The 17,823-nt window shown below is 39.5% G+C and overlaps 1 protein-coding gene across 3 annotated transcripts in view; it reads left to right on the top strand.

The window, feature by feature from the left end:
* The first annotated feature begins 10,173 nt into the window (after positions 1-10,173).
* Positions 10,174-17,823, top strand: part of SLC7A11 (solute carrier family 7 member 11) — a 64,027-nt gene continuing 56,377 nt past the window's right edge. The window contains exons 1-3 of one of the 3 annotated variants that reach the window (XM_018925044.3): positions 10,174-10,278; positions 14,073-14,298; positions 16,971-17,097. In XM_018925044.3, coding sequence (XP_018780589.1) covers positions 10,258-10,278; positions 14,073-14,298; positions 16,971-17,097 — 374 coding nt within the window. In that variant the 5' untranslated portion in view covers positions 10,174-10,257. Of the gene's footprint in view, positions 10,279-13,446; positions 13,555-13,628; positions 14,299-16,970; positions 17,098-17,823 lie in introns of those variants that run through there. The other 2 variants (XM_018925045.3, XM_009099901.4) reach the window with 2 other exon arrangements.

The following is a 17,823-nucleotide window of genomic DNA, read 5'->3' as shown; positions in this document are numbered from 1 at the left end:
GTTCAGATCGGCTCATCCAAACTTTGAGAGAGTTCTACCCAAAAAAAGAGAAATATTATTTGTTTGAGATTTTTCTGTAAGAATTGGTTTGAAATATTTAAGCACTAAAGTCTTCTGACCTCAGTGAACAGTATGAGAGACTCAGAGGTCTCCTTTACCTTTGGCTTCTTTTTTTTTTATCGCCAGGAGAAAATTTAATGTAATAGTGAAATGTGCTATAATCTGTCTCTCAGAGGTCCCATTCAGAAATTTATCTTCCTCTTCTTTAGCATTTAAGCCTGACTATTACTTCATGAGGAATTTAAAAAGGAAATGTTGAGATGTTCATAGTTTAAGTGCATACAGATGTCAAATTGCTTTGTGAAGGATATTCAAGAGTGTTAACGAGGAGAAGAAATCCTAAGACAGATATTGGTGAAGATCAAAATTTGTTTTTATTTCCTCTTTCTTTCTTCATATGTTTCCTTAAAGTGGTGAAAAATACATCTAAGAAAACTTCCTTCTAAACTGAAAGAAAACAAATTAAAGAGCAGGATAGTGTGGCATTTTAATGTGAGTGGATGATCTAAAATAAAATATATTTTAAGCAGAAATATGGAAAACATTTTTTTTGCTTTGTTTTTTCCAGAGTTAAATATGTCTCAAAAGAACTTATGCAAATTCATGGTGGAGTAGTGTTCTGGCAATTAAAATAGGGGTAATTCAGATGCAATTTTTATGTCAAGAGCTCTTGGGACTGCAGCTGGAGTTAAGCCTATGTCCTATAGGTGGATGGTGTTTGCTGGGGAATCCAATTTGGCAGGCTTTGAAGAACTGCTATTATGAAATGCAATGATGACATTAAGCTAGTGTACAGCAGTTAATTAGGCAACAAGAAATTACTTCTTTGGTGTGAAAAGAGATGAACCTAGAAGAGAAAGGTGAACAATACCAGCTCAGTATTAGCCTCTTGTCTCACTTTTCTCCACCAAAAAAATAAAGTTTGGTATTTTTTCTTTCTCTTAGCTTTCAGTTGAGAGTGCACCAAGAGAACATCAGGTTATCGTGGAAAGACTTCAACATGAGTAAGTATGACACTCTTGATTAAACTACTCAGATCTGCAAAAATGGTGACATCTGCTAGTTACAGTGCTTGTTTCTCTGATTTTTTTGCTGTACTCAGCCAACCTACTGTGTGTGAACAATAATTGTAGAACTGGGCCAAACCATGATGCCTTTAATGTTTTGGAGATGTAGATGAAAGCTGATGGGATGAGGCTGCACAAGGGTGCTGCGTTCTGCCTTGATGGAGGTGTCACTTTGAAGGCTGCCTTTTAGTGTGATTCATCCAAAGCATTTCTATTTTATTTCTGCAAAGACTTTGGATGCTAAGCCAAAGGTGTTTTTAAGCCTGAACAGGTTTTAGTGATATACAGAGCAGGGATAGTAGAGAATGGAGAGATGAGCATGCCACGACTGAAATGTGTAAAAGAGCAGTTGAGATCCTGAGCTGTTTCACTGGTTATGTGATTCAATACTCCCTGCTTTGAGTGAGATTCACTCAAAGATTTTGCACTCTGTATCCTCGGAGTCTGTAGCACAGAGTTTTGTTGTGCTAAGTGCATCTATTAAATGACTTGCAGTTTCCTTATGTGCTATGAGAAAGGGGGGAGATATATAGAATAGAAGGCAGGAAAAAAAGTTGTAAAAAAAGTTTTATTACAGGATAGAAAAGAAAGAAGGATTTAAAAAAAATTGAAAGAAAAAACCTGGCATTTGTTAGTTGGCTGTTCATGTTAATCCTCTTTAAGACACATGTGACCTCAGCTGGAAAACCTCTCACATTTTTCAATCTGTTGTGAAGCAGCAAGCTTAGTGACAGTCATAAGAACCTTTAAAAATCTCTGAGCAGTTTCTAGCCCCTCTCAGTGTCACTCTCTGACTCTCTAGGCTGGCATACCAGCACTGCTCAGTGACTTGGACCAAATGATAAATACTAAGCCTGCTTCTATATATATCAGTTAGTCTGTTTCAGGACTACTGGCTCAAAATGACATGTCAGAAATGGATGTGTGGACTTTAATGCCATTTTTGAAAAGAGACTTGAACAGAATTTTTATTTTCAAAGTGGAATTTAATAATTTGTAGTGTGTGCCAAAAAAAACATACCCTGGATTTCAGCTGTTAAGGTAGTTCAGAGGAGTTACTAAAAGTTCTGAAAGGACAAAGCAGAACATAGTGCTGAAAGCTTTCCCTCTTAAATGACTGTAGAGGTAACAAATTTTAAAAAATGAAAGAAGGTGTAATACAATAGATAATTTTGTCTCTTATGTTGTCAAAGTTGGAGTAGGCTCATACACTGTTATTTTCAGTACTTATCCAGATTAATTTTGGTTGTGTTGAGGAGCTGGATTTTACTGCCATGTATGCCCAGAACTACAGACATGGGGTTATTTCAGTTTTTCTTTACTCTGTGGGGTCTTAAATATATTACCATGAAATGTGGTCTGACTGAGAACACTTATAATATGGCCCATATAGTCTAACTGTATGGATTAACTGTATGACAATGGTGTTAGACCTTAAAATGAAACTTACACCTTTCATAATTCAGAGGAAAGAACAACCTAGAAAAGAAAGGAAATGGTCAGGTTTGGGGGTTTTATTTCACCATTAATTTTTCTTCATTGGCTACACATAAGAACTCAAGAGATCAGCTATCTGCTTGAAATAGTATTTCATGCTGAGCTCGAGTGAAGTTTATTTTTATCCCTTTGGTGCCATCATACTGTCTTTATTTTGCCTAAATTTTTAACGCAGTTATAGTGATGAAATTTGATGTTGTATGATTCCTTTCATATTGTGAGAAATGAAATATGTAGCTGTCTGGAAACACCAAGCAAATAATTTATCTTTTCTCAGATCTCATCAATTATGAGAGCTTGGGTTTTTCTGTGTATAAATGCTTCAGTCAGATTGGTTGCCAATGGAACTGATAAGCCTATAGAAACTGAATGAGTGGTAAAACACAGAAAATATATATGAAAAGATCTATTTTATCTGATGGTTGTGAGATGATATGTCAGGAATTAAGTATGAGGATGTATTTTGTCATACCAAGATATCACTCTTAAATGAAACCTTTTAGTTCACGCTGACAGACTCTTTCTTCTTCCTAACTGATTTCCAGGTTGTAACTAGTATTAATGAATTCAGTGACAATTTTAAGACCATGTTTCTTAAATGTAAGTGTGTCATCTCTAGTTTCATGTGCTGCTTCTCTATGAGGTCAATCTCTAAAGTTCACATGTGCATGTAAATTTAAAAGAATTTTAGTTTTGCCTTGTAAAATGCTGCAGTGAGAATGATTAAAAAGCATCCTGGAAAGTGAGTCATCATAAACAGAGGAAAAGCATTTTGGGAATATGACCTTGAGAAGCCTGGGGACCTGGTCCACAAATCCTTCTGCCACTAAATTTTTGATGGCAAGTAGTAAAACTCAGTGCAAAGGTTGAATTGTATTTGAAATTATATTTTAAAATGAAATAACAGTAAAGCAGAGTCTGACTGCACTTAGATAAACCTTTAAGTGGGTGATATATGAAAGATAAAACTTACAAAGGGACAATGTGTGAATGGAAGCAGCCAGGCAGGCTGTGGGCGTGGCCATCAATTTATGCACACATCTGCATTTTCAACATAATTAGCTGTCTAATTGAGCATTATAGCTTAACTGACACATTTAAACGTAATTTATTTGAATGCACACTGCTTGTAATCTATTTCTAATGTTTGCTCTTCAGGATAGCACCAGACTCTAGAAGATGAAATTATCCTTCTGATGAGCAGAAAAAGAACCAAGAGTATATTGAGAAGCCCTGAATACAAATAAATTTCTGTAATTTGAGATCAAAAGGGGAGCATGGAAGTAGAAAAGCCATGCAGAGAAAGTTAAGTACTGAGCATGACTGTAAAGACACAACTTAATTTCAAATCCCAGAGATGTGCTGCACTTCATGTTATCAGACTACAGTGAAAATTTGACTGGTTCAGCTGGCACCTAGGTAAGAGGGATATTGTAGTAACTGAGGGTTTAAACTGCACATCTGTCTTGTCCCGAGGAAAAAACATCCTTTTCTCAATGTGATGGATTTTGCCATCTAGATATGGCTGGATTTTTCCATTCCTGAACAGGGACACGGGCACATCATCCATATTCTGTTAGAATATACAGACTAGGTTGTCAGCAAGTTGCAGGAGGGAGGAAGAAGAATTTCCTTAATTTAGAGTTGCACAATCCCTGGTGTGCCAAAATTTCACTCTCTGGGTGATAGCTGAGCACCTGGACATTTATTTTTGGGTGAGAAACAAACCAATGCATGTTTGGTTTTGTTCCCAGATTTTTTTTTTTTTTTTTTTGCTTTACTTTTGTAACTTATTTTCTGAACAAAATAGTGGCAGATTTCCTTTTAACCCAGCAAACTTCAGTAGATGCAGCTCATTCTGTACTTTGTGGTGCTGAGCTATGAATCTGCTGCTTCAATTACAGAAACTGCCAACAGACATGAAAATCCAGAACATAGAGGTTAAACCATTCCTGCTTTTCATCTTTGGAATTACTTTTGCATACTCTGACAATTTCTCCTTCTAAACAAAATGTAGTAACAGCAACAGTTAAGGAATGCAAAACAACTAATGTGAAACTTTGTTGCCAAAATAGAGAAGAAATGTACTTTTTCAAACCTGAGGTTGCCACAATTCCTGGCTTTTCTCCTCACCTTTCCTTCTGATCTCCACACTCCCAAGTAATTAATTATCAGAAGGGAAGATGAGAAATTAAATGCAAGATCATGCAAGTAGAAAAAAAAATGTATGAGTCTTTTACACCAGGATGAATTCACTTATTAGGAGATTCTGAAGTTTATAGCAGTGGATTTTGCATATCTGGGTAGATAAGGTAGAATAAGCTCAGAAGATAAAAATAAAACAGTGTATGCAAAAGGATCTCTGAAATTTGCATAGGTTCCCAAATACATGGCTGCCATGCAGAAGCCTAGAGGAAAGGGAACACGTAGAGAAAACCTGGTCTTTGTCTTTGTACCCTTCATGGGGAGATGAAGGAGAGTTAGGAAGACGGACTGTGGCTCAGAGCATTGTTTCTCATTTCCAGTTTTTTGACAGAACAATTGTCAGGAAGTTGAATTTCTATTTTGTTGCCCAGTGTTTTCAGAATAGCTCTTGTCAGGAGAAGCAGTATTGGAAATATAATGAGAAATACACTATAGAAAATAAAATTCTTTACTACTTTGACCTTTCAGTCCTTTACATCGTGCTCCATGGTGATATCCTCCATTTTGTGAAGAATATCAAGGCTGTCCAAACAAAGAGAAGAGCACTTCAAAAAGCTCCCTGCTCTGGTTATGGCATTTGTTGGAACTTCTGGATTAGTGCCTCTTCTATTCTCCCTTAATGATAAAGAAGCCACAAAGCCTTTCCCATTTGGAAGGGGAGGACCAGTGGAAGGGGAGAATCAGAGAAATTACTCCCTAATTGCCTCTAATAGAGTAGTTCCTATTTTAATGATATTGCTCATTCTTGCTCTGCTTTGAGAAAAAATAGGAATTCCTGTCTTTGGACTCTCAACTCTGCTCTGGTGGAAGCAGGAACGGCACCAATGCCAAAAGGCAATCTGGAACTGCTCTCTCCTCACCAGGATTTCTGCTTGGCTGTGCATTGGTGTGGACACACTGAGCTGGCTCAGCTGGCTGTCCTGTCCTCCTCCTCCACTGTGCAGAGCTGGCATAGCCTGGGGGGCAGGAAGGACAGTGAAAAGCTCTGGATTAAACTGCTTTGCTTGGTTGAGCAATTATGGATATCTGGATCAAAGAGTGAATGCTACATTATTCATGAAGATTCACTGAGACTTGGGCATTCACTGCCCCCTGGAAAGGGGCATGAAAAAATATGGAAAGTAAGAAGAAATTCAAATGGGAATGGCTCCTACTTTAGTTCAGACTTCACTGAGTGTGTGCCTTCGGGTGGGAAAAAAAAAGTGAGAAATAAAGATCAAAAACTAAAATAAAGCAACAATTAATGGCAAGATACTCCTTATGTTGCAGATTCATTCCTGTCATGCCTGAGGAGAGGTCTTTAAATGTATGTTGTTTTCAGAAAGCTGAATTGGGCCATTTTTCTTTAGTTTCTCTGGAGGGTTTTATAAATTGAAGATGATTATTAACAAAAGGTATATACAGATGATTAACACAATCTCTCTGCTTAACCTAAACTCCTGTCCATTTATTTTTTGTTTAAAATAAGAATAGATAAAAATCTACATTGTGTAACCTGAAGAGAAATTGACACAGGAGCAGCTCAAATTTTCCCCACTTAAATTTCGGTGGTATTTTGACCTATTCTGAAGGAAGTGTTCACATGATATACGTGCGCCATCTTTCTATACTCCCTCTCTGCAACCCTTCTGTTTACCACAAAATATCTTTTACAGGGAGGTGTTGTTCTACTTGAAAATGACCACAGTTACTTGGTGTGCTGTTTTAACTAAAGTACAATTTGTAATTTGATTCAGCAGATGGATACTCAGTAAAAGAGATATCTGTGTATTCAGGGTTGCATACTCAAGGGGAGAGCCTCTTCAGTGTGGGGGAGGTTATGCAGTGGGAAGGGTTGGCTTTAGCTATAGACACAGTGACTAGATAAGTTTTCTACTCTGTATATTAGCTCCAAATTTCAGTGCTCTGTGTGTGTGTGTGTGTGTTAAAGAGGAGTGGGAGTCTTTTATCCTGTTGAATCCCTCTCTGCCACCATCTCCTGTGAGGGGATGATTAGGGCCCTGAAGCCTCTAGAAAAGTGTGAACAATACTGATTCTATTCATTTATTTTAAGGCAAGAGCCCTCAAATTGTGCTCTCTTACAGAGTCCTCTCAACTCTCCTCTTTGAAGTGCAACAAAGAAGAATAAAACCCTGAGGTTAGTGTCCATTTTGTTATAAAAGAGCCTATGATAAGAGTAGAAACATTTGATAGGAAAGCCCCCTCTCTTAATCTTTGAACTAGATTAAAGGTGGAAGGGATGGAGAAATGCTGGAAGTGGTGCATATACACAGAGAGGGTTGAGCTGTTGGCTGTTTCTAAGTTTATATGTGAAGCATGAGTTTGAAATGTGCTTAGAAATCCATGTCAGTACTTTTTGTTGTCCTGGAGACTGAATTTCTCAGGATCTGGGTAAACTGTACCTCCTCACAAATATAGGGAGGGGGAAGAGGGCATATTTCTGGCATGGTAGCTCTTTTGCACAAAATTTTAAAGTCTAGAAGTGGCAAGTCACAAATACCTTCATCAAGCCCACATACTGTGTCCATCTGCCACACATCAGCTTCTTAATCTTCTTCCTAAATGTCACAAAACATGGTAAAATTACTATGCTTGAGTAGACAGTGTCTCTGAAGAATAGACTGTGAATGTGGAAAATAGAAACTTCACTTTCAAAGGAAAAACAGAGGCTGACCTCAGCACTAAAATGCTGGTCTCTTTTGAAGTGTGGGAATAATACATGGAGCTGCACTAGTAGAAACTGCTGAAGCACCTTGGCAGTGCTCCAAGCAAGTGCTTTTTCTGATGGAGTTTTTAATACTTCAAGAAGACAAAGTATATGTATTTAGATGTCAATAAAATGATTCCCTGTATGATCCACAGGCTGCATTTCAAAGCTAAACTGCTATGACTGTGTGAATGATTGACTGCCAGTCATTTCTGGGCATGTATGAGCTTTTGCTTATCTGCAGGTTAAATCCCTTCTTGTGGCAAACTCTGTCACTGCCTCAATCCTTAACTGAGATGCTTCTGTCCATCTCTATTGATGGAGATGTTGTGCCATTGCTGCTAAAGAAGCCCTGACCACCCCAGAGCTCACTGACTGAAGCCTGACCTTGCTGCATTCATGACCTGTACAATGCCCCAGCCAAGATTTGTTTGGTCTCCAGACAAAAAAAATCTACATTAAATGAGAAAGGGGAAAAATCTGCATTAAAAGGAGAAAAAGTGTGAGTATTGCTGCATATGGCAATTGAGACAGGAATGAGAACAGAATGGGACCGACAGTTCCCATCACAATTATTCCTGGGTAGGAGAGTAGTTTTCTGCTTAAGAAAAACCAAATAACTTTGTATATATTCTCCATCTAGTCTAAATTGTATGCAGCAGAAGGGGAAGGAGCTCACCTAATCTGGTGGGACAGAGAGGTGACCTTCTGTTGAGGGTGGAGGTAAGGAACTGGGCTTCAAATTATGACAAGGGATCTGAAAGATTTCCCCACTTAGTGGCCAGTAAATTAAAACTTTGTTTAAGTTTTTGAATTCTCCTCTCCAAGATTTTGCTTAGCTTCTTTTCATAAGAGAATTCCGCAGCTGAATCTACCTGTCACACCAGTGAAATGGGATAAGTATCATTAACCCTTTGAAAAAAAGAAAAATATGATTTATAGTGGAAAACCATAATTCACAGAAAGTTCAGCACCTGATCAAATAGAAGAGTAATGCAAATGGAAAATGATGCAGTATGAATTATATGAAAAATATATAAAAGTAAATATGGAGTTGCTGAAGAGCCAAGGTTAAATCTGAAAATCTATGCAGTTGTGTGTTTTCTTTACATTACAAGCTTTTATCTACTGTGAAGGATTCTCCCAGAAAAAATGGGGAAATGTGTTAGAAAACATTCTCACTGCTAATTCTGCCTCTATTTGAGTTTTTCAAAGATTTTTTTTTTCTGAAGTGCCAATTAATTCTCTTCACATGCCCAGCCTAGCCTGAGTCATCTGAAATAAAATCCTGACTCCCTGAAGCTGCCAGCAATCTTGCCATCGTGCCAGGTATCTGGCACATGCAGTTTTAATGGAAATTTACCCTGAGGTCTTGATTTCTTGAGTGCCATGAAGTATCTCAGTGTTTGCATCCAAAAGCTGAGGAAAAATAACATGGGGACTCTGAAAATTGTTGTCTCATTCTGCTAAGGAGAAATGCAAACACAGAAAACTCAAGAATAATATTTATGTACAGCATTTCTTAGGTTATGAATACATATATCCTGAATATGAAAAATGGGATGGTATAAAGCACACTCATATTTTCACATCCACAGGGCTTCAGTGAGAACTGGCTTTCTCTCATGTGGAGCTTTCATGCTTGATACAAGGTGCTAATGATTCCTGTCTGCTTAAAAAAGACCCATTAAACTGTCAAACCATCCAGCCAAATTCATCATGTCTTTTGAAATAGAGCTTTAATAGTGAGAAAAATAGGAGGGATTTCTGAAATCCCTTTTTCTTTCCTTATTTTCGAGCTGAAAATTGACTGGCAGCTATCAGCAAATTGAACACAGGGAAACTTTCAGAAGCATTTGCCTTCTAAACTGCTGTTGCCTGCAGTCTTCTTGATATCAGATTTTTATTTGCTTCCTGTATTTTGTAGGAAGCTTTTGACTGAGAATACAGGAAAAAATATTTGAACTGCTTTTGGATTTCTTATAGAGGTTTTATCTTATTTGTAGAATCTGTGAGTTGGATGTGTATTTCATTCCTTCTCACTTTTGCTGCTAAATATGTTTGTGTCCAGCACAAAGTGGAATGCAAAATAATTGAGTAATTTGTAAGATTCTGACTACAAAATAACAAACCCCCCAACATTCTCAGCAGTTCCATTTTTAACTAAAGATTTGACCTGTAGAAGAGATAACCAAGTATTTTGTTATTCTCACAGTTCTATGTTTGCATTAAAGCTTTAAAAATCTCTCTCAGTCTGCTGAGATATTTGTTACTTCATAATGATTTCTTCTCAATGACACCTTAGTTTTTAAATGCTTATAGATTTTCTCCCCCCAGTACTAGTTAAACTCCTCAACACTTCAGTAGGAGCTGAAATCCCCAGTCAAAACTCCTCAATGCTAGATTATCTACATGAAACAAATACTTTTAGGTATTTTGCCATCCTTTGACATTTGAAACCAGACTGCTGCCTTTCTGCAGGGCTGCTTTCTGAAGCTCACAAACAACTTGGCATTATACACAGAAGACTCAGATCAGTTTTCCAAACAACATTTTTCATGCCATGCCACCCACATGTAATAGTTTGGGGCTTTCCTCGCCTTTTCAGTCTTGCTGAACTTCCTCTTTTATTACTGTGTTTCCAGTCAGCATGGCAATGTGTGGCTGGAGGCTTGACTTGTGACTCTTTGGATTTGTTTGATGCAATAAGCTGATAGACAAATGCCTGGAAACATTGTCAAGGTATGCTCTCTACATCGAGAAATTACAGGGGTTTTGTGGGCTTGAGAATTAGGAACTCAAGTTCAGGATTGAACTTTAGGTTCTTCACTTTGCTGCCTTTGTTGTAGCATTACCATAAAGGTGAATGCTTTGTGTGTGTTCTGTAGCATTCCCCAGGGGAAATACCAAAATTGTAGCTTCTTTGGAAAGATACAGCTGTGTCCAGATGTTGGCAAAAACTCTGTTAGTGCCATAAGCAGGGCTAACATCGTGTCAGGTGTGTTCAGCCTGAGGTACTGAGCTGTTGCTATTCCCTGTGGTGCTCAAGCACTGGGAAGAGAGGTGCAGCTGGCCAGGAAGGTTATTCACACTGTGAGAGGCCTGATGGCATTCAGGCAACCACTCTGGGTTGCTGAATCTACTGGGTGATGCTTTAGCTCTTTGCAGAGTGTGGGTGTAGGACTCGTGGTCTTTTCTGGTAAGGAATTTTGTTTGGAATAGACAGTGGATAGATTGATCAGGGCTGGCAGTGAGATTCAAAAGGAAACTGTTTCACAGTGATGATCTCAGTTATGCTTTAAAGTATTTGTTCAGGAGAAAATGTCTTTGAATTGGAAAAAACCAACCAGAGAGAAACAATAAAAAGGCTACGCACAATGCCAGATGCTATTAGAGGCTGAAGGTTTATTTTCAGAACATGTTTTTTAGAAACACTGCTTCAAAAAATTTCATCACTCTAAAGAAAATTGCACCTTATGCCTTTTTGTTCTGCTTTTAGAGTGACTTTTTATGGAAGAATGGGGCTGTTCTGAGTGTTGGACAGGTTAAGCCTTGTGCTTTTAGAAAAGCTCTTTGAAAAGACACTGAGCATTGTTTGTGGTGTTTGCATAGTGGTCCTTGCACTGTGATGAATAATTGAAGTAAAAGTGGCTGGTGAGATACAAATAATCAGAAGGGATTTTGTGAATATTCTGTAAGTGGGGTCAGGAGTCAGTTATGACCCTCTTCCAAATTTGTGACCTCCTTGGAACTGGCCTCAGTTGATGGATAATTCTCATGATATTCCCAGAATATAACAAATAATCCCCCAACACCAAATAAGTATTCCTTACCATGAGTGGAACTAATAATTGGAAGTAAGGCTGGAACTCAAAGGAGAAAAGCTCCTATTTTTCTATTTTAAGTGGATAGCATTGAGAAGCTATGAAGAAGAAGTACACAAACATACTCCCTGGGAAGGCTACAAATAATGAGATCACTAACAAGCTGCCAGGAGTTACGGAAAGGAGTTTTCTGCATCCAGCTTTCCTCTGGTCCTACCTTATAAATTTCCCTGGGAATTGCACAAAGTCCTAAGCTTTGCATGCATGCTATCCCCATACCACTGAAGGAGCAAGCACCCTCTTCCCTGCGTGGGAGAGTGTTAATTGCTATGCCCAAAGGGGAAACATGTATTCTCCTGGCTAGTAATCAAATGTTATTTGAAAGCCATTATACTGCCCAGGATTTGTGCTGGATGGTTGTTGCAGACAACTGGCTTGCTGGGAGCTGCCTCGGGGTCGTCTGGTTATTGAGCTTTTGGTTTGATCTTGGAACCAACTTCCTGTGTAAATAAAGGCTAAACATTAGTTAAGAATGTCTATGTTAAAGTATCAGATGTTTGAAGATGTCATGTGCTTCTTCATTAAAAAGCCTTTGAAAATGGAAATAAGGGTCACCAGCCCAGCTCAGTTCTCTGGTTAATGCTTTTTGCTGGTTTGTTTTGATCCAGTTGCCTGGTCATATTGGGGGGCAGCCTGTGGAAAGTGCATCAAGAGAAAACATCTTGGCACAGCATGCCGCCTAATCCTGGCTTTACTTGTAACCAGTGCCATGGAAATTGCCTTGGTTTGGACTGTGGGGTGACAGGGAAGGTCCTGTCTGCACTCAGTGTGTGCAGTCACATGTGGGCTGCTGTACTGCTGTTCAGGGATCAGCTGACAGCGGAGGGATCAGCTACCGAGCACATCAGTAGGTGGAGGCAGAAGTAGGATATGTTCAGAAAACTGGACAAGCACTACTTGACTGCTCTGCAGTCAAAAGCTGCAATCACTTTGCTTTTCACCTGCATGCATTTAAACCAGATAAGCTTTTTTTATGCCTTCTTTTATCTCATTGCCAACTATTACAGGTGAGTTATAACTGAAAATATGAGGCTTTAAAACCACTCAAGTTTTACAGTTGCAGCATGTTGGTAGTCCAGTATTTCTTCTTTCTCACATAAATTTGAAAGCACAGTGCTGCTCTGAGCTCAGTACCTTCTTTTTGAAGGATAAAATGGTTTAACTGATCTTTTTACTCCCAAACGAAGGTACTAATTAAGCAATACCTGTAAGAGCAGTAACTGCAGCAATAACCTCTCACTACACCGATCTAACCTGAAGCTATTAGCAGCTGCTAGAGTTATCCCGCGAAGAATTTTTCCCCCTTGGCATATGTTATAGAGGCTGTCCCTTGATAGGTCAAAAACGCTTGAAGGCTTTTGATTTTTGCTCCGTTTTAGGAGAAAGCACCTCTTTTTAACACTTTATTTGCTCAGTTTGAATTTGAAGGAGCAGGTGAAGCAAATGTATTTATGTGTCTGATTACCTGTTTATCTGGTCAGGGGAGCTCTGCGGATTTTTGCGTTATCAGGGATAACAGAGAAATGCCATTCTGATTCCCGAGCTGTTGGAGATCCTGTGCTCTGGGGTGTTGCCCTGCTGCTGCCTGCTCACACCCCTGCGAGGTGGCTGTGAACCTTTGCAGTGCATTTTAACAAAGAGGTGTTACGGTGCCGTCTCCTGACATCCCGGCAAACAGCCGCACCTACCAAAATGCCTGTTCTGTGGAAATAACTCCTCTGTGCTCCTTAGGTGGACTGGGGGGTGCTGCTAAGTAACTGGGGAACACCGGGGCTCTGTGGATCCTTTACGGTGGGTCCTGGTCCCTGCAGAGATTTCCAAATGAGTAACACGGACGTGGGAGAGGCGGATCTACCGCGACACCAGAAGTTCAGCCCCCGCAAACTGAACTTTTGTTGGGAGTTTTTCGAGAATGAAATTGGATTAGACCCAGGGATGACGTATCCTGTTTGATTTCTTTTCCCCTTGTGCTCTGACGAGCTTTATGTTTAGGCAGGCTTTTGTTTCTGGCTCTGAGCTGCTTTAAAAAAAATTGGGAGTGTGTCTCGGGGTGTCGAGGGTGATATGCTCGCATTGATTGGTGAGGTTTGGCTCGAGTTGCTTGTGAGTGCTTTGTTCTTCTCACCACCCCCAGGTCAGTTGCACAACATGCCCCTACAGTTTAAAAAGAAAAAAAAAAGGGGGGGGGGGTGAGAGGAAAGACAACAACCAAAAAAAAAAAGAAGGAAAAAAAAAGAAATGCTGAGTAATGCCAGCGGTTTCTCAAATGGCTGATGCAAACCTGGAGAATTTGCATCATCATTCAGCTAGAGTAACTTGGTATGACAAGAGCTTAAATACAAGTCCATGCGGAAGCTCAGCTGGTTTCCAATGATAGGGCAGTACCACAGTGTGAAAACGCAGGTGTTCCTGAGCTGGGCTTGGATCACAGGAAGGGCTCGCATACTCTTAAAGAGCTTGTTACCTGTGTGTACTGAGCAGCTGGAAAGATAAGAGAAACAAAGTAGTTGGCTACATAGAGAGGGGAAAAAAAACCCCTTCAGTTTCTGCTGAAAACTTTTCTGCCTGTGCTTGCCAGTAGAGTGCTGGTGGCACTGTAGCATGTTTAGGAAAGCTGCTGTGCCCACGGTCTCTAATGGAAGCTACTTGCAGGGACAAGCTAATGGCAAGTTGTCCTCTCTGGACAGCGGACAGCCAGCCCAGGAGGGAAGAGTTGTGCTGAAGAAGAAAGTGACGCTTTTGAGGGGGATATCCATCATAATTGGCACTATCATTGGAGCTGGCATCTTCATCTCTCCCAAAGGCATCCTGAAGAACACAGGCAGCGTGGGCATGTCCTTGACTGTCTGGACAGTATGTGGTATCCTCTCGCTTTTTGGTAAGTCCCTGAAAAGTTTCTAATTGGTCTAGAGGGGCAGCCGGTGAATTATTGTGATTATTTCTCTGATTTTACTATTGGATAGGAAGTCAGAGTGCAGAGCTTGAGCACCAATGGGACTACAGAAGGTCTGTGCTTCACAATGAGTTTGTGGAGGGTGCAAAGATTTGCAACCCCTGTGCCCCCACTCCTTTCACCAGCTGGTGAAAGCTGGAAGCATAAATTTTATATATTTTTTAATGGGTCCCTAAAGGAACAGGAAAACTAAATGAGCATTTTTCCCTATAGAATGTGCTGTATGTTTTATCCTGTCTGTAAGATGTATTTATAGTTTGCTTGTAAAGCCCTGGCACCTGGATGAGCATGCTTCTTGAACACCACTGAAATGTTTAGACAGCTCAAACTAGTTCCCCAGAGGCTAGAGGAAGGTCTGAGAGGAATAATTCCTACTGTAGGTAAGCTGTATTGGCATGAAGGGGAGGAAAACAATAATACCAATAACCCCTCTTCCCAGCTCTTCCTTCCTCACTCATGATGTTGCTTTGAAAGATTGGGCTACAAAAAATAGTGTGATGGAAGCAAATCTGCCCTGGGAGTTTTATTGCTGGCCTCCATATTGTGGGAGTTTTTGTAAATTCTTTGTATTCTTGGAGAGTGTTGAATTGTGAAGAAGTCCAGTTAAGTTGTTCTGTACACAAAACCCTCATTCAGAGTGGAAAACCCCACCCTGGCCTCTGTGGGACAGAGGGTTCATTGACCTATTTAATGAGTTAATCTCAAAGAAACTGAAGAACTAACATGAATATTGGCTTTATTTAAAAGGGAAACTGCTTGTTTACTGGCAGGAGGTGAAGAGGACAAAGAGAGACTAAGTGTCTACTTAATAGGCGGAACATGCAAATGCCACCTTGTAAATTGGCTCTGAACTTAAAAAGAAATACTCTTCACAGGCTAAACCCACCCAGGCCAAACAAACAGTTGAGTAAGTTAGGACCCATTTGGGTCAAATGATAAATGTATGGGTACAATGTGCAGCATAATCTCTTGTACAAAATATGGAAGATCTGCCTGCAAAAAAATTCCCCTATCTAGAAAAACCTCAGATCCTATTTGTAACCCTGTCAAAAGACCTTGGTCTTTTGAGTTACTTAACCCAGAATTTGCTTAAGCACTGCATTTATTGCTATAACTTTAGCAGTAGTAATCTTCTGGCTGTGAGATAAAGTCTGTACGGAAAAAAAACCCAACAAAACCCAAACAGAAAACCACCCAAAAAAAACCCCACAAAAAACCCAAATCAAAACATCAACAACAAAAAAGATCCTCTCTCTTTTATCCACCAGATTTTTTAGGTCATTTTCCAGACCTCTAGATATGAAGAACTGTGTAAATTGGCACAGCAAAAGATAGTATCTTTTTTCTCAGAATAGACCTGTTACAGTTTGTTTGTTTTTCGGTTGTTCTTGCCTATTTTTTTTTTTTAATTTAATATTTTGGTTTTTAGTTCCCTGCATGACTTAATTATAGTTAAATCACATGTAGAGGTCACATAAGGTCTTGCTGAGGCTGTGTTTAGAACGTATATTAAAACACAGTTTAATTTCATCCTGAACCTCAACAGAAGAGGCTGGCAAAAGAAAATGCAGGAACACCTTTTTTTAATGCAAGGATGCCTTTAAACACATCTTCAGGTAAGCTACAGAATAGCAGATAAAAGTTGCCATATTTTTGCAAAGTCCCAAACAAAACAAATGAATGAGTCTGGAGGATTTGTCATCATGTGGTACAGCTTTGATGGGCTTGCACATCTGATGTGATTTTGACAACTGTAGTTCTTATCTAAAGGTGTTGTGATGTAAAGGCATGCAGGGAAGAGAGCTGAGATGAGTTCCTGTATGTTGCTGATCTTAACTCTGTGCGATGCAGTGCTAACAAACTTTGTTACTGTTTATTACTGGTTTTTCAGAGTCTTCCAAGAGGGCTGCCTGTGTTTATTGGTTGTGGAACACTATTGATGTGGTCCACCTGTGGAGCTGTGAATCCCCGGCTTTGTAACTGGCTGATGGCTCCTGACCTTTCATTGCATTTGCAGTACACAAAAACAATCCATCAGTGTTGAAAAGCTGTGACTAAGCCATCCCCTGAGTTTTGTATGGAAGATATTAGGAGTACTTTTGAGGAAAATTCTTATTCTGCAGATCCTGCTTCCAAATTTTGGCCATTTGGTTGCTTTTGCCCGTTGCTGAGGAGAGGTAATACAGTTTTCAGACCTACAGAGCTGGAGCCAGGCATCTCTAAGGTTGAAAGGAGTAGATCAGCCTTTGATAACAAGCAAATGTGTCAGAAATCTTTCATTTAGTGGTGCACCCTGGCTGCCTGGGAAGTAGGGTGGCTGGTGTGACACCTCAGTTTGTTGTCCCTCTTCACAAGATATTGAGAAGTAGAGTAGTAATTGCAAATAGCTGGTCCAGTGGCTTTAAATATAACTGGATAAATGGTTTGGTTTACTGCATGTCTAGCTGAGTGAATTAAAACTTACAAAATTAATTGGAAAAAAACTTAAAAATATAAAAAGTAGTTGTGATACCATGGAAGCCCTGTTGTTTAGGCTATAAATATTTTGATATGTGTTACTGGACATCTCTCATGTTGGCACTGTTGAATTCTCACAGGTGCCCTCTGCTATGCTGAACTAGGAACATGCATTAAGAAATCTGGTGGTCACTACACCTATATCCTGGAGGCCTTTGGCCCATTACCTGCATTTGTGAGGGTCTGGGTTGAACTCCTCATCATTCGGTAAGTGTATCATGACTCTGCACTCATCAGTCATAAAGACAAATCTCTGATGTATGTTGGACAAAAAATAAAAACCAAATATATTTTGATAAGTGTGTTCTTTCACTATGATTGCTTCAGAGAGATTAAAAAAACTATTCTGCTCATCAGCCTTGAAGAGCTCAAGGAGACACGTGTGCATATATGGGGGAAATGAGAAAACTCCTTGCCACAAAAAGTCAATTAATTGCCTTAATTTTGGTAAACTTTCTATGTCCACTGATGTCACTAATAATGTTGTTAGCCATACCTAGATATGGTACAGTGAAAGAGAGAAGTCACTTTTACCTTTTCTCAGTCTTGGCACTCCCTTCTGGAGCAATTACAGGAATGGATACAGGAATAACTCCTGGTGAAACTCTTGTCCAGTTGTTTTCGGAGTAAGGGGCACCGTGTATGCTTTATATGTCAGCTTGGGCCCTGATTTTTGTTTTTGTTGGGTGTTGGAGAACTTGACTCTTACTTTGAAAACCACTAACTGACCAAATAAAGAAACATTGTCTTCACATGCCTAAAATGTCCAATATATTGCCTTGGTGTGTAAGCCCGTGACTCATGCAGCCTTTGACACTGTCAGAAGAAGAATCACAATGTGAAGGTGTTGAATAGTATAAAATAAACTTTCATAATGTAAATGGATCAACGTATCAAACTCACGTGTAGCCTCTCTTTTTATTTTTAGAGTTT

This window comes from Serinus canaria, chromosome 4 (assembly GCF_022539315.1).
Source record: "Serinus canaria isolate serCan28SL12 chromosome 4, serCan2020, whole genome shotgun sequence".
NCBI classification, from domain to species: Eukaryota; Metazoa; Chordata; class Aves; order Passeriformes; family Fringillidae; genus Serinus; species Serinus canaria.
The sequence above is the reverse complement of the archived record's forward strand: the minus strand, read 5'-3'. Positions and strand labels throughout refer to the sequence as shown.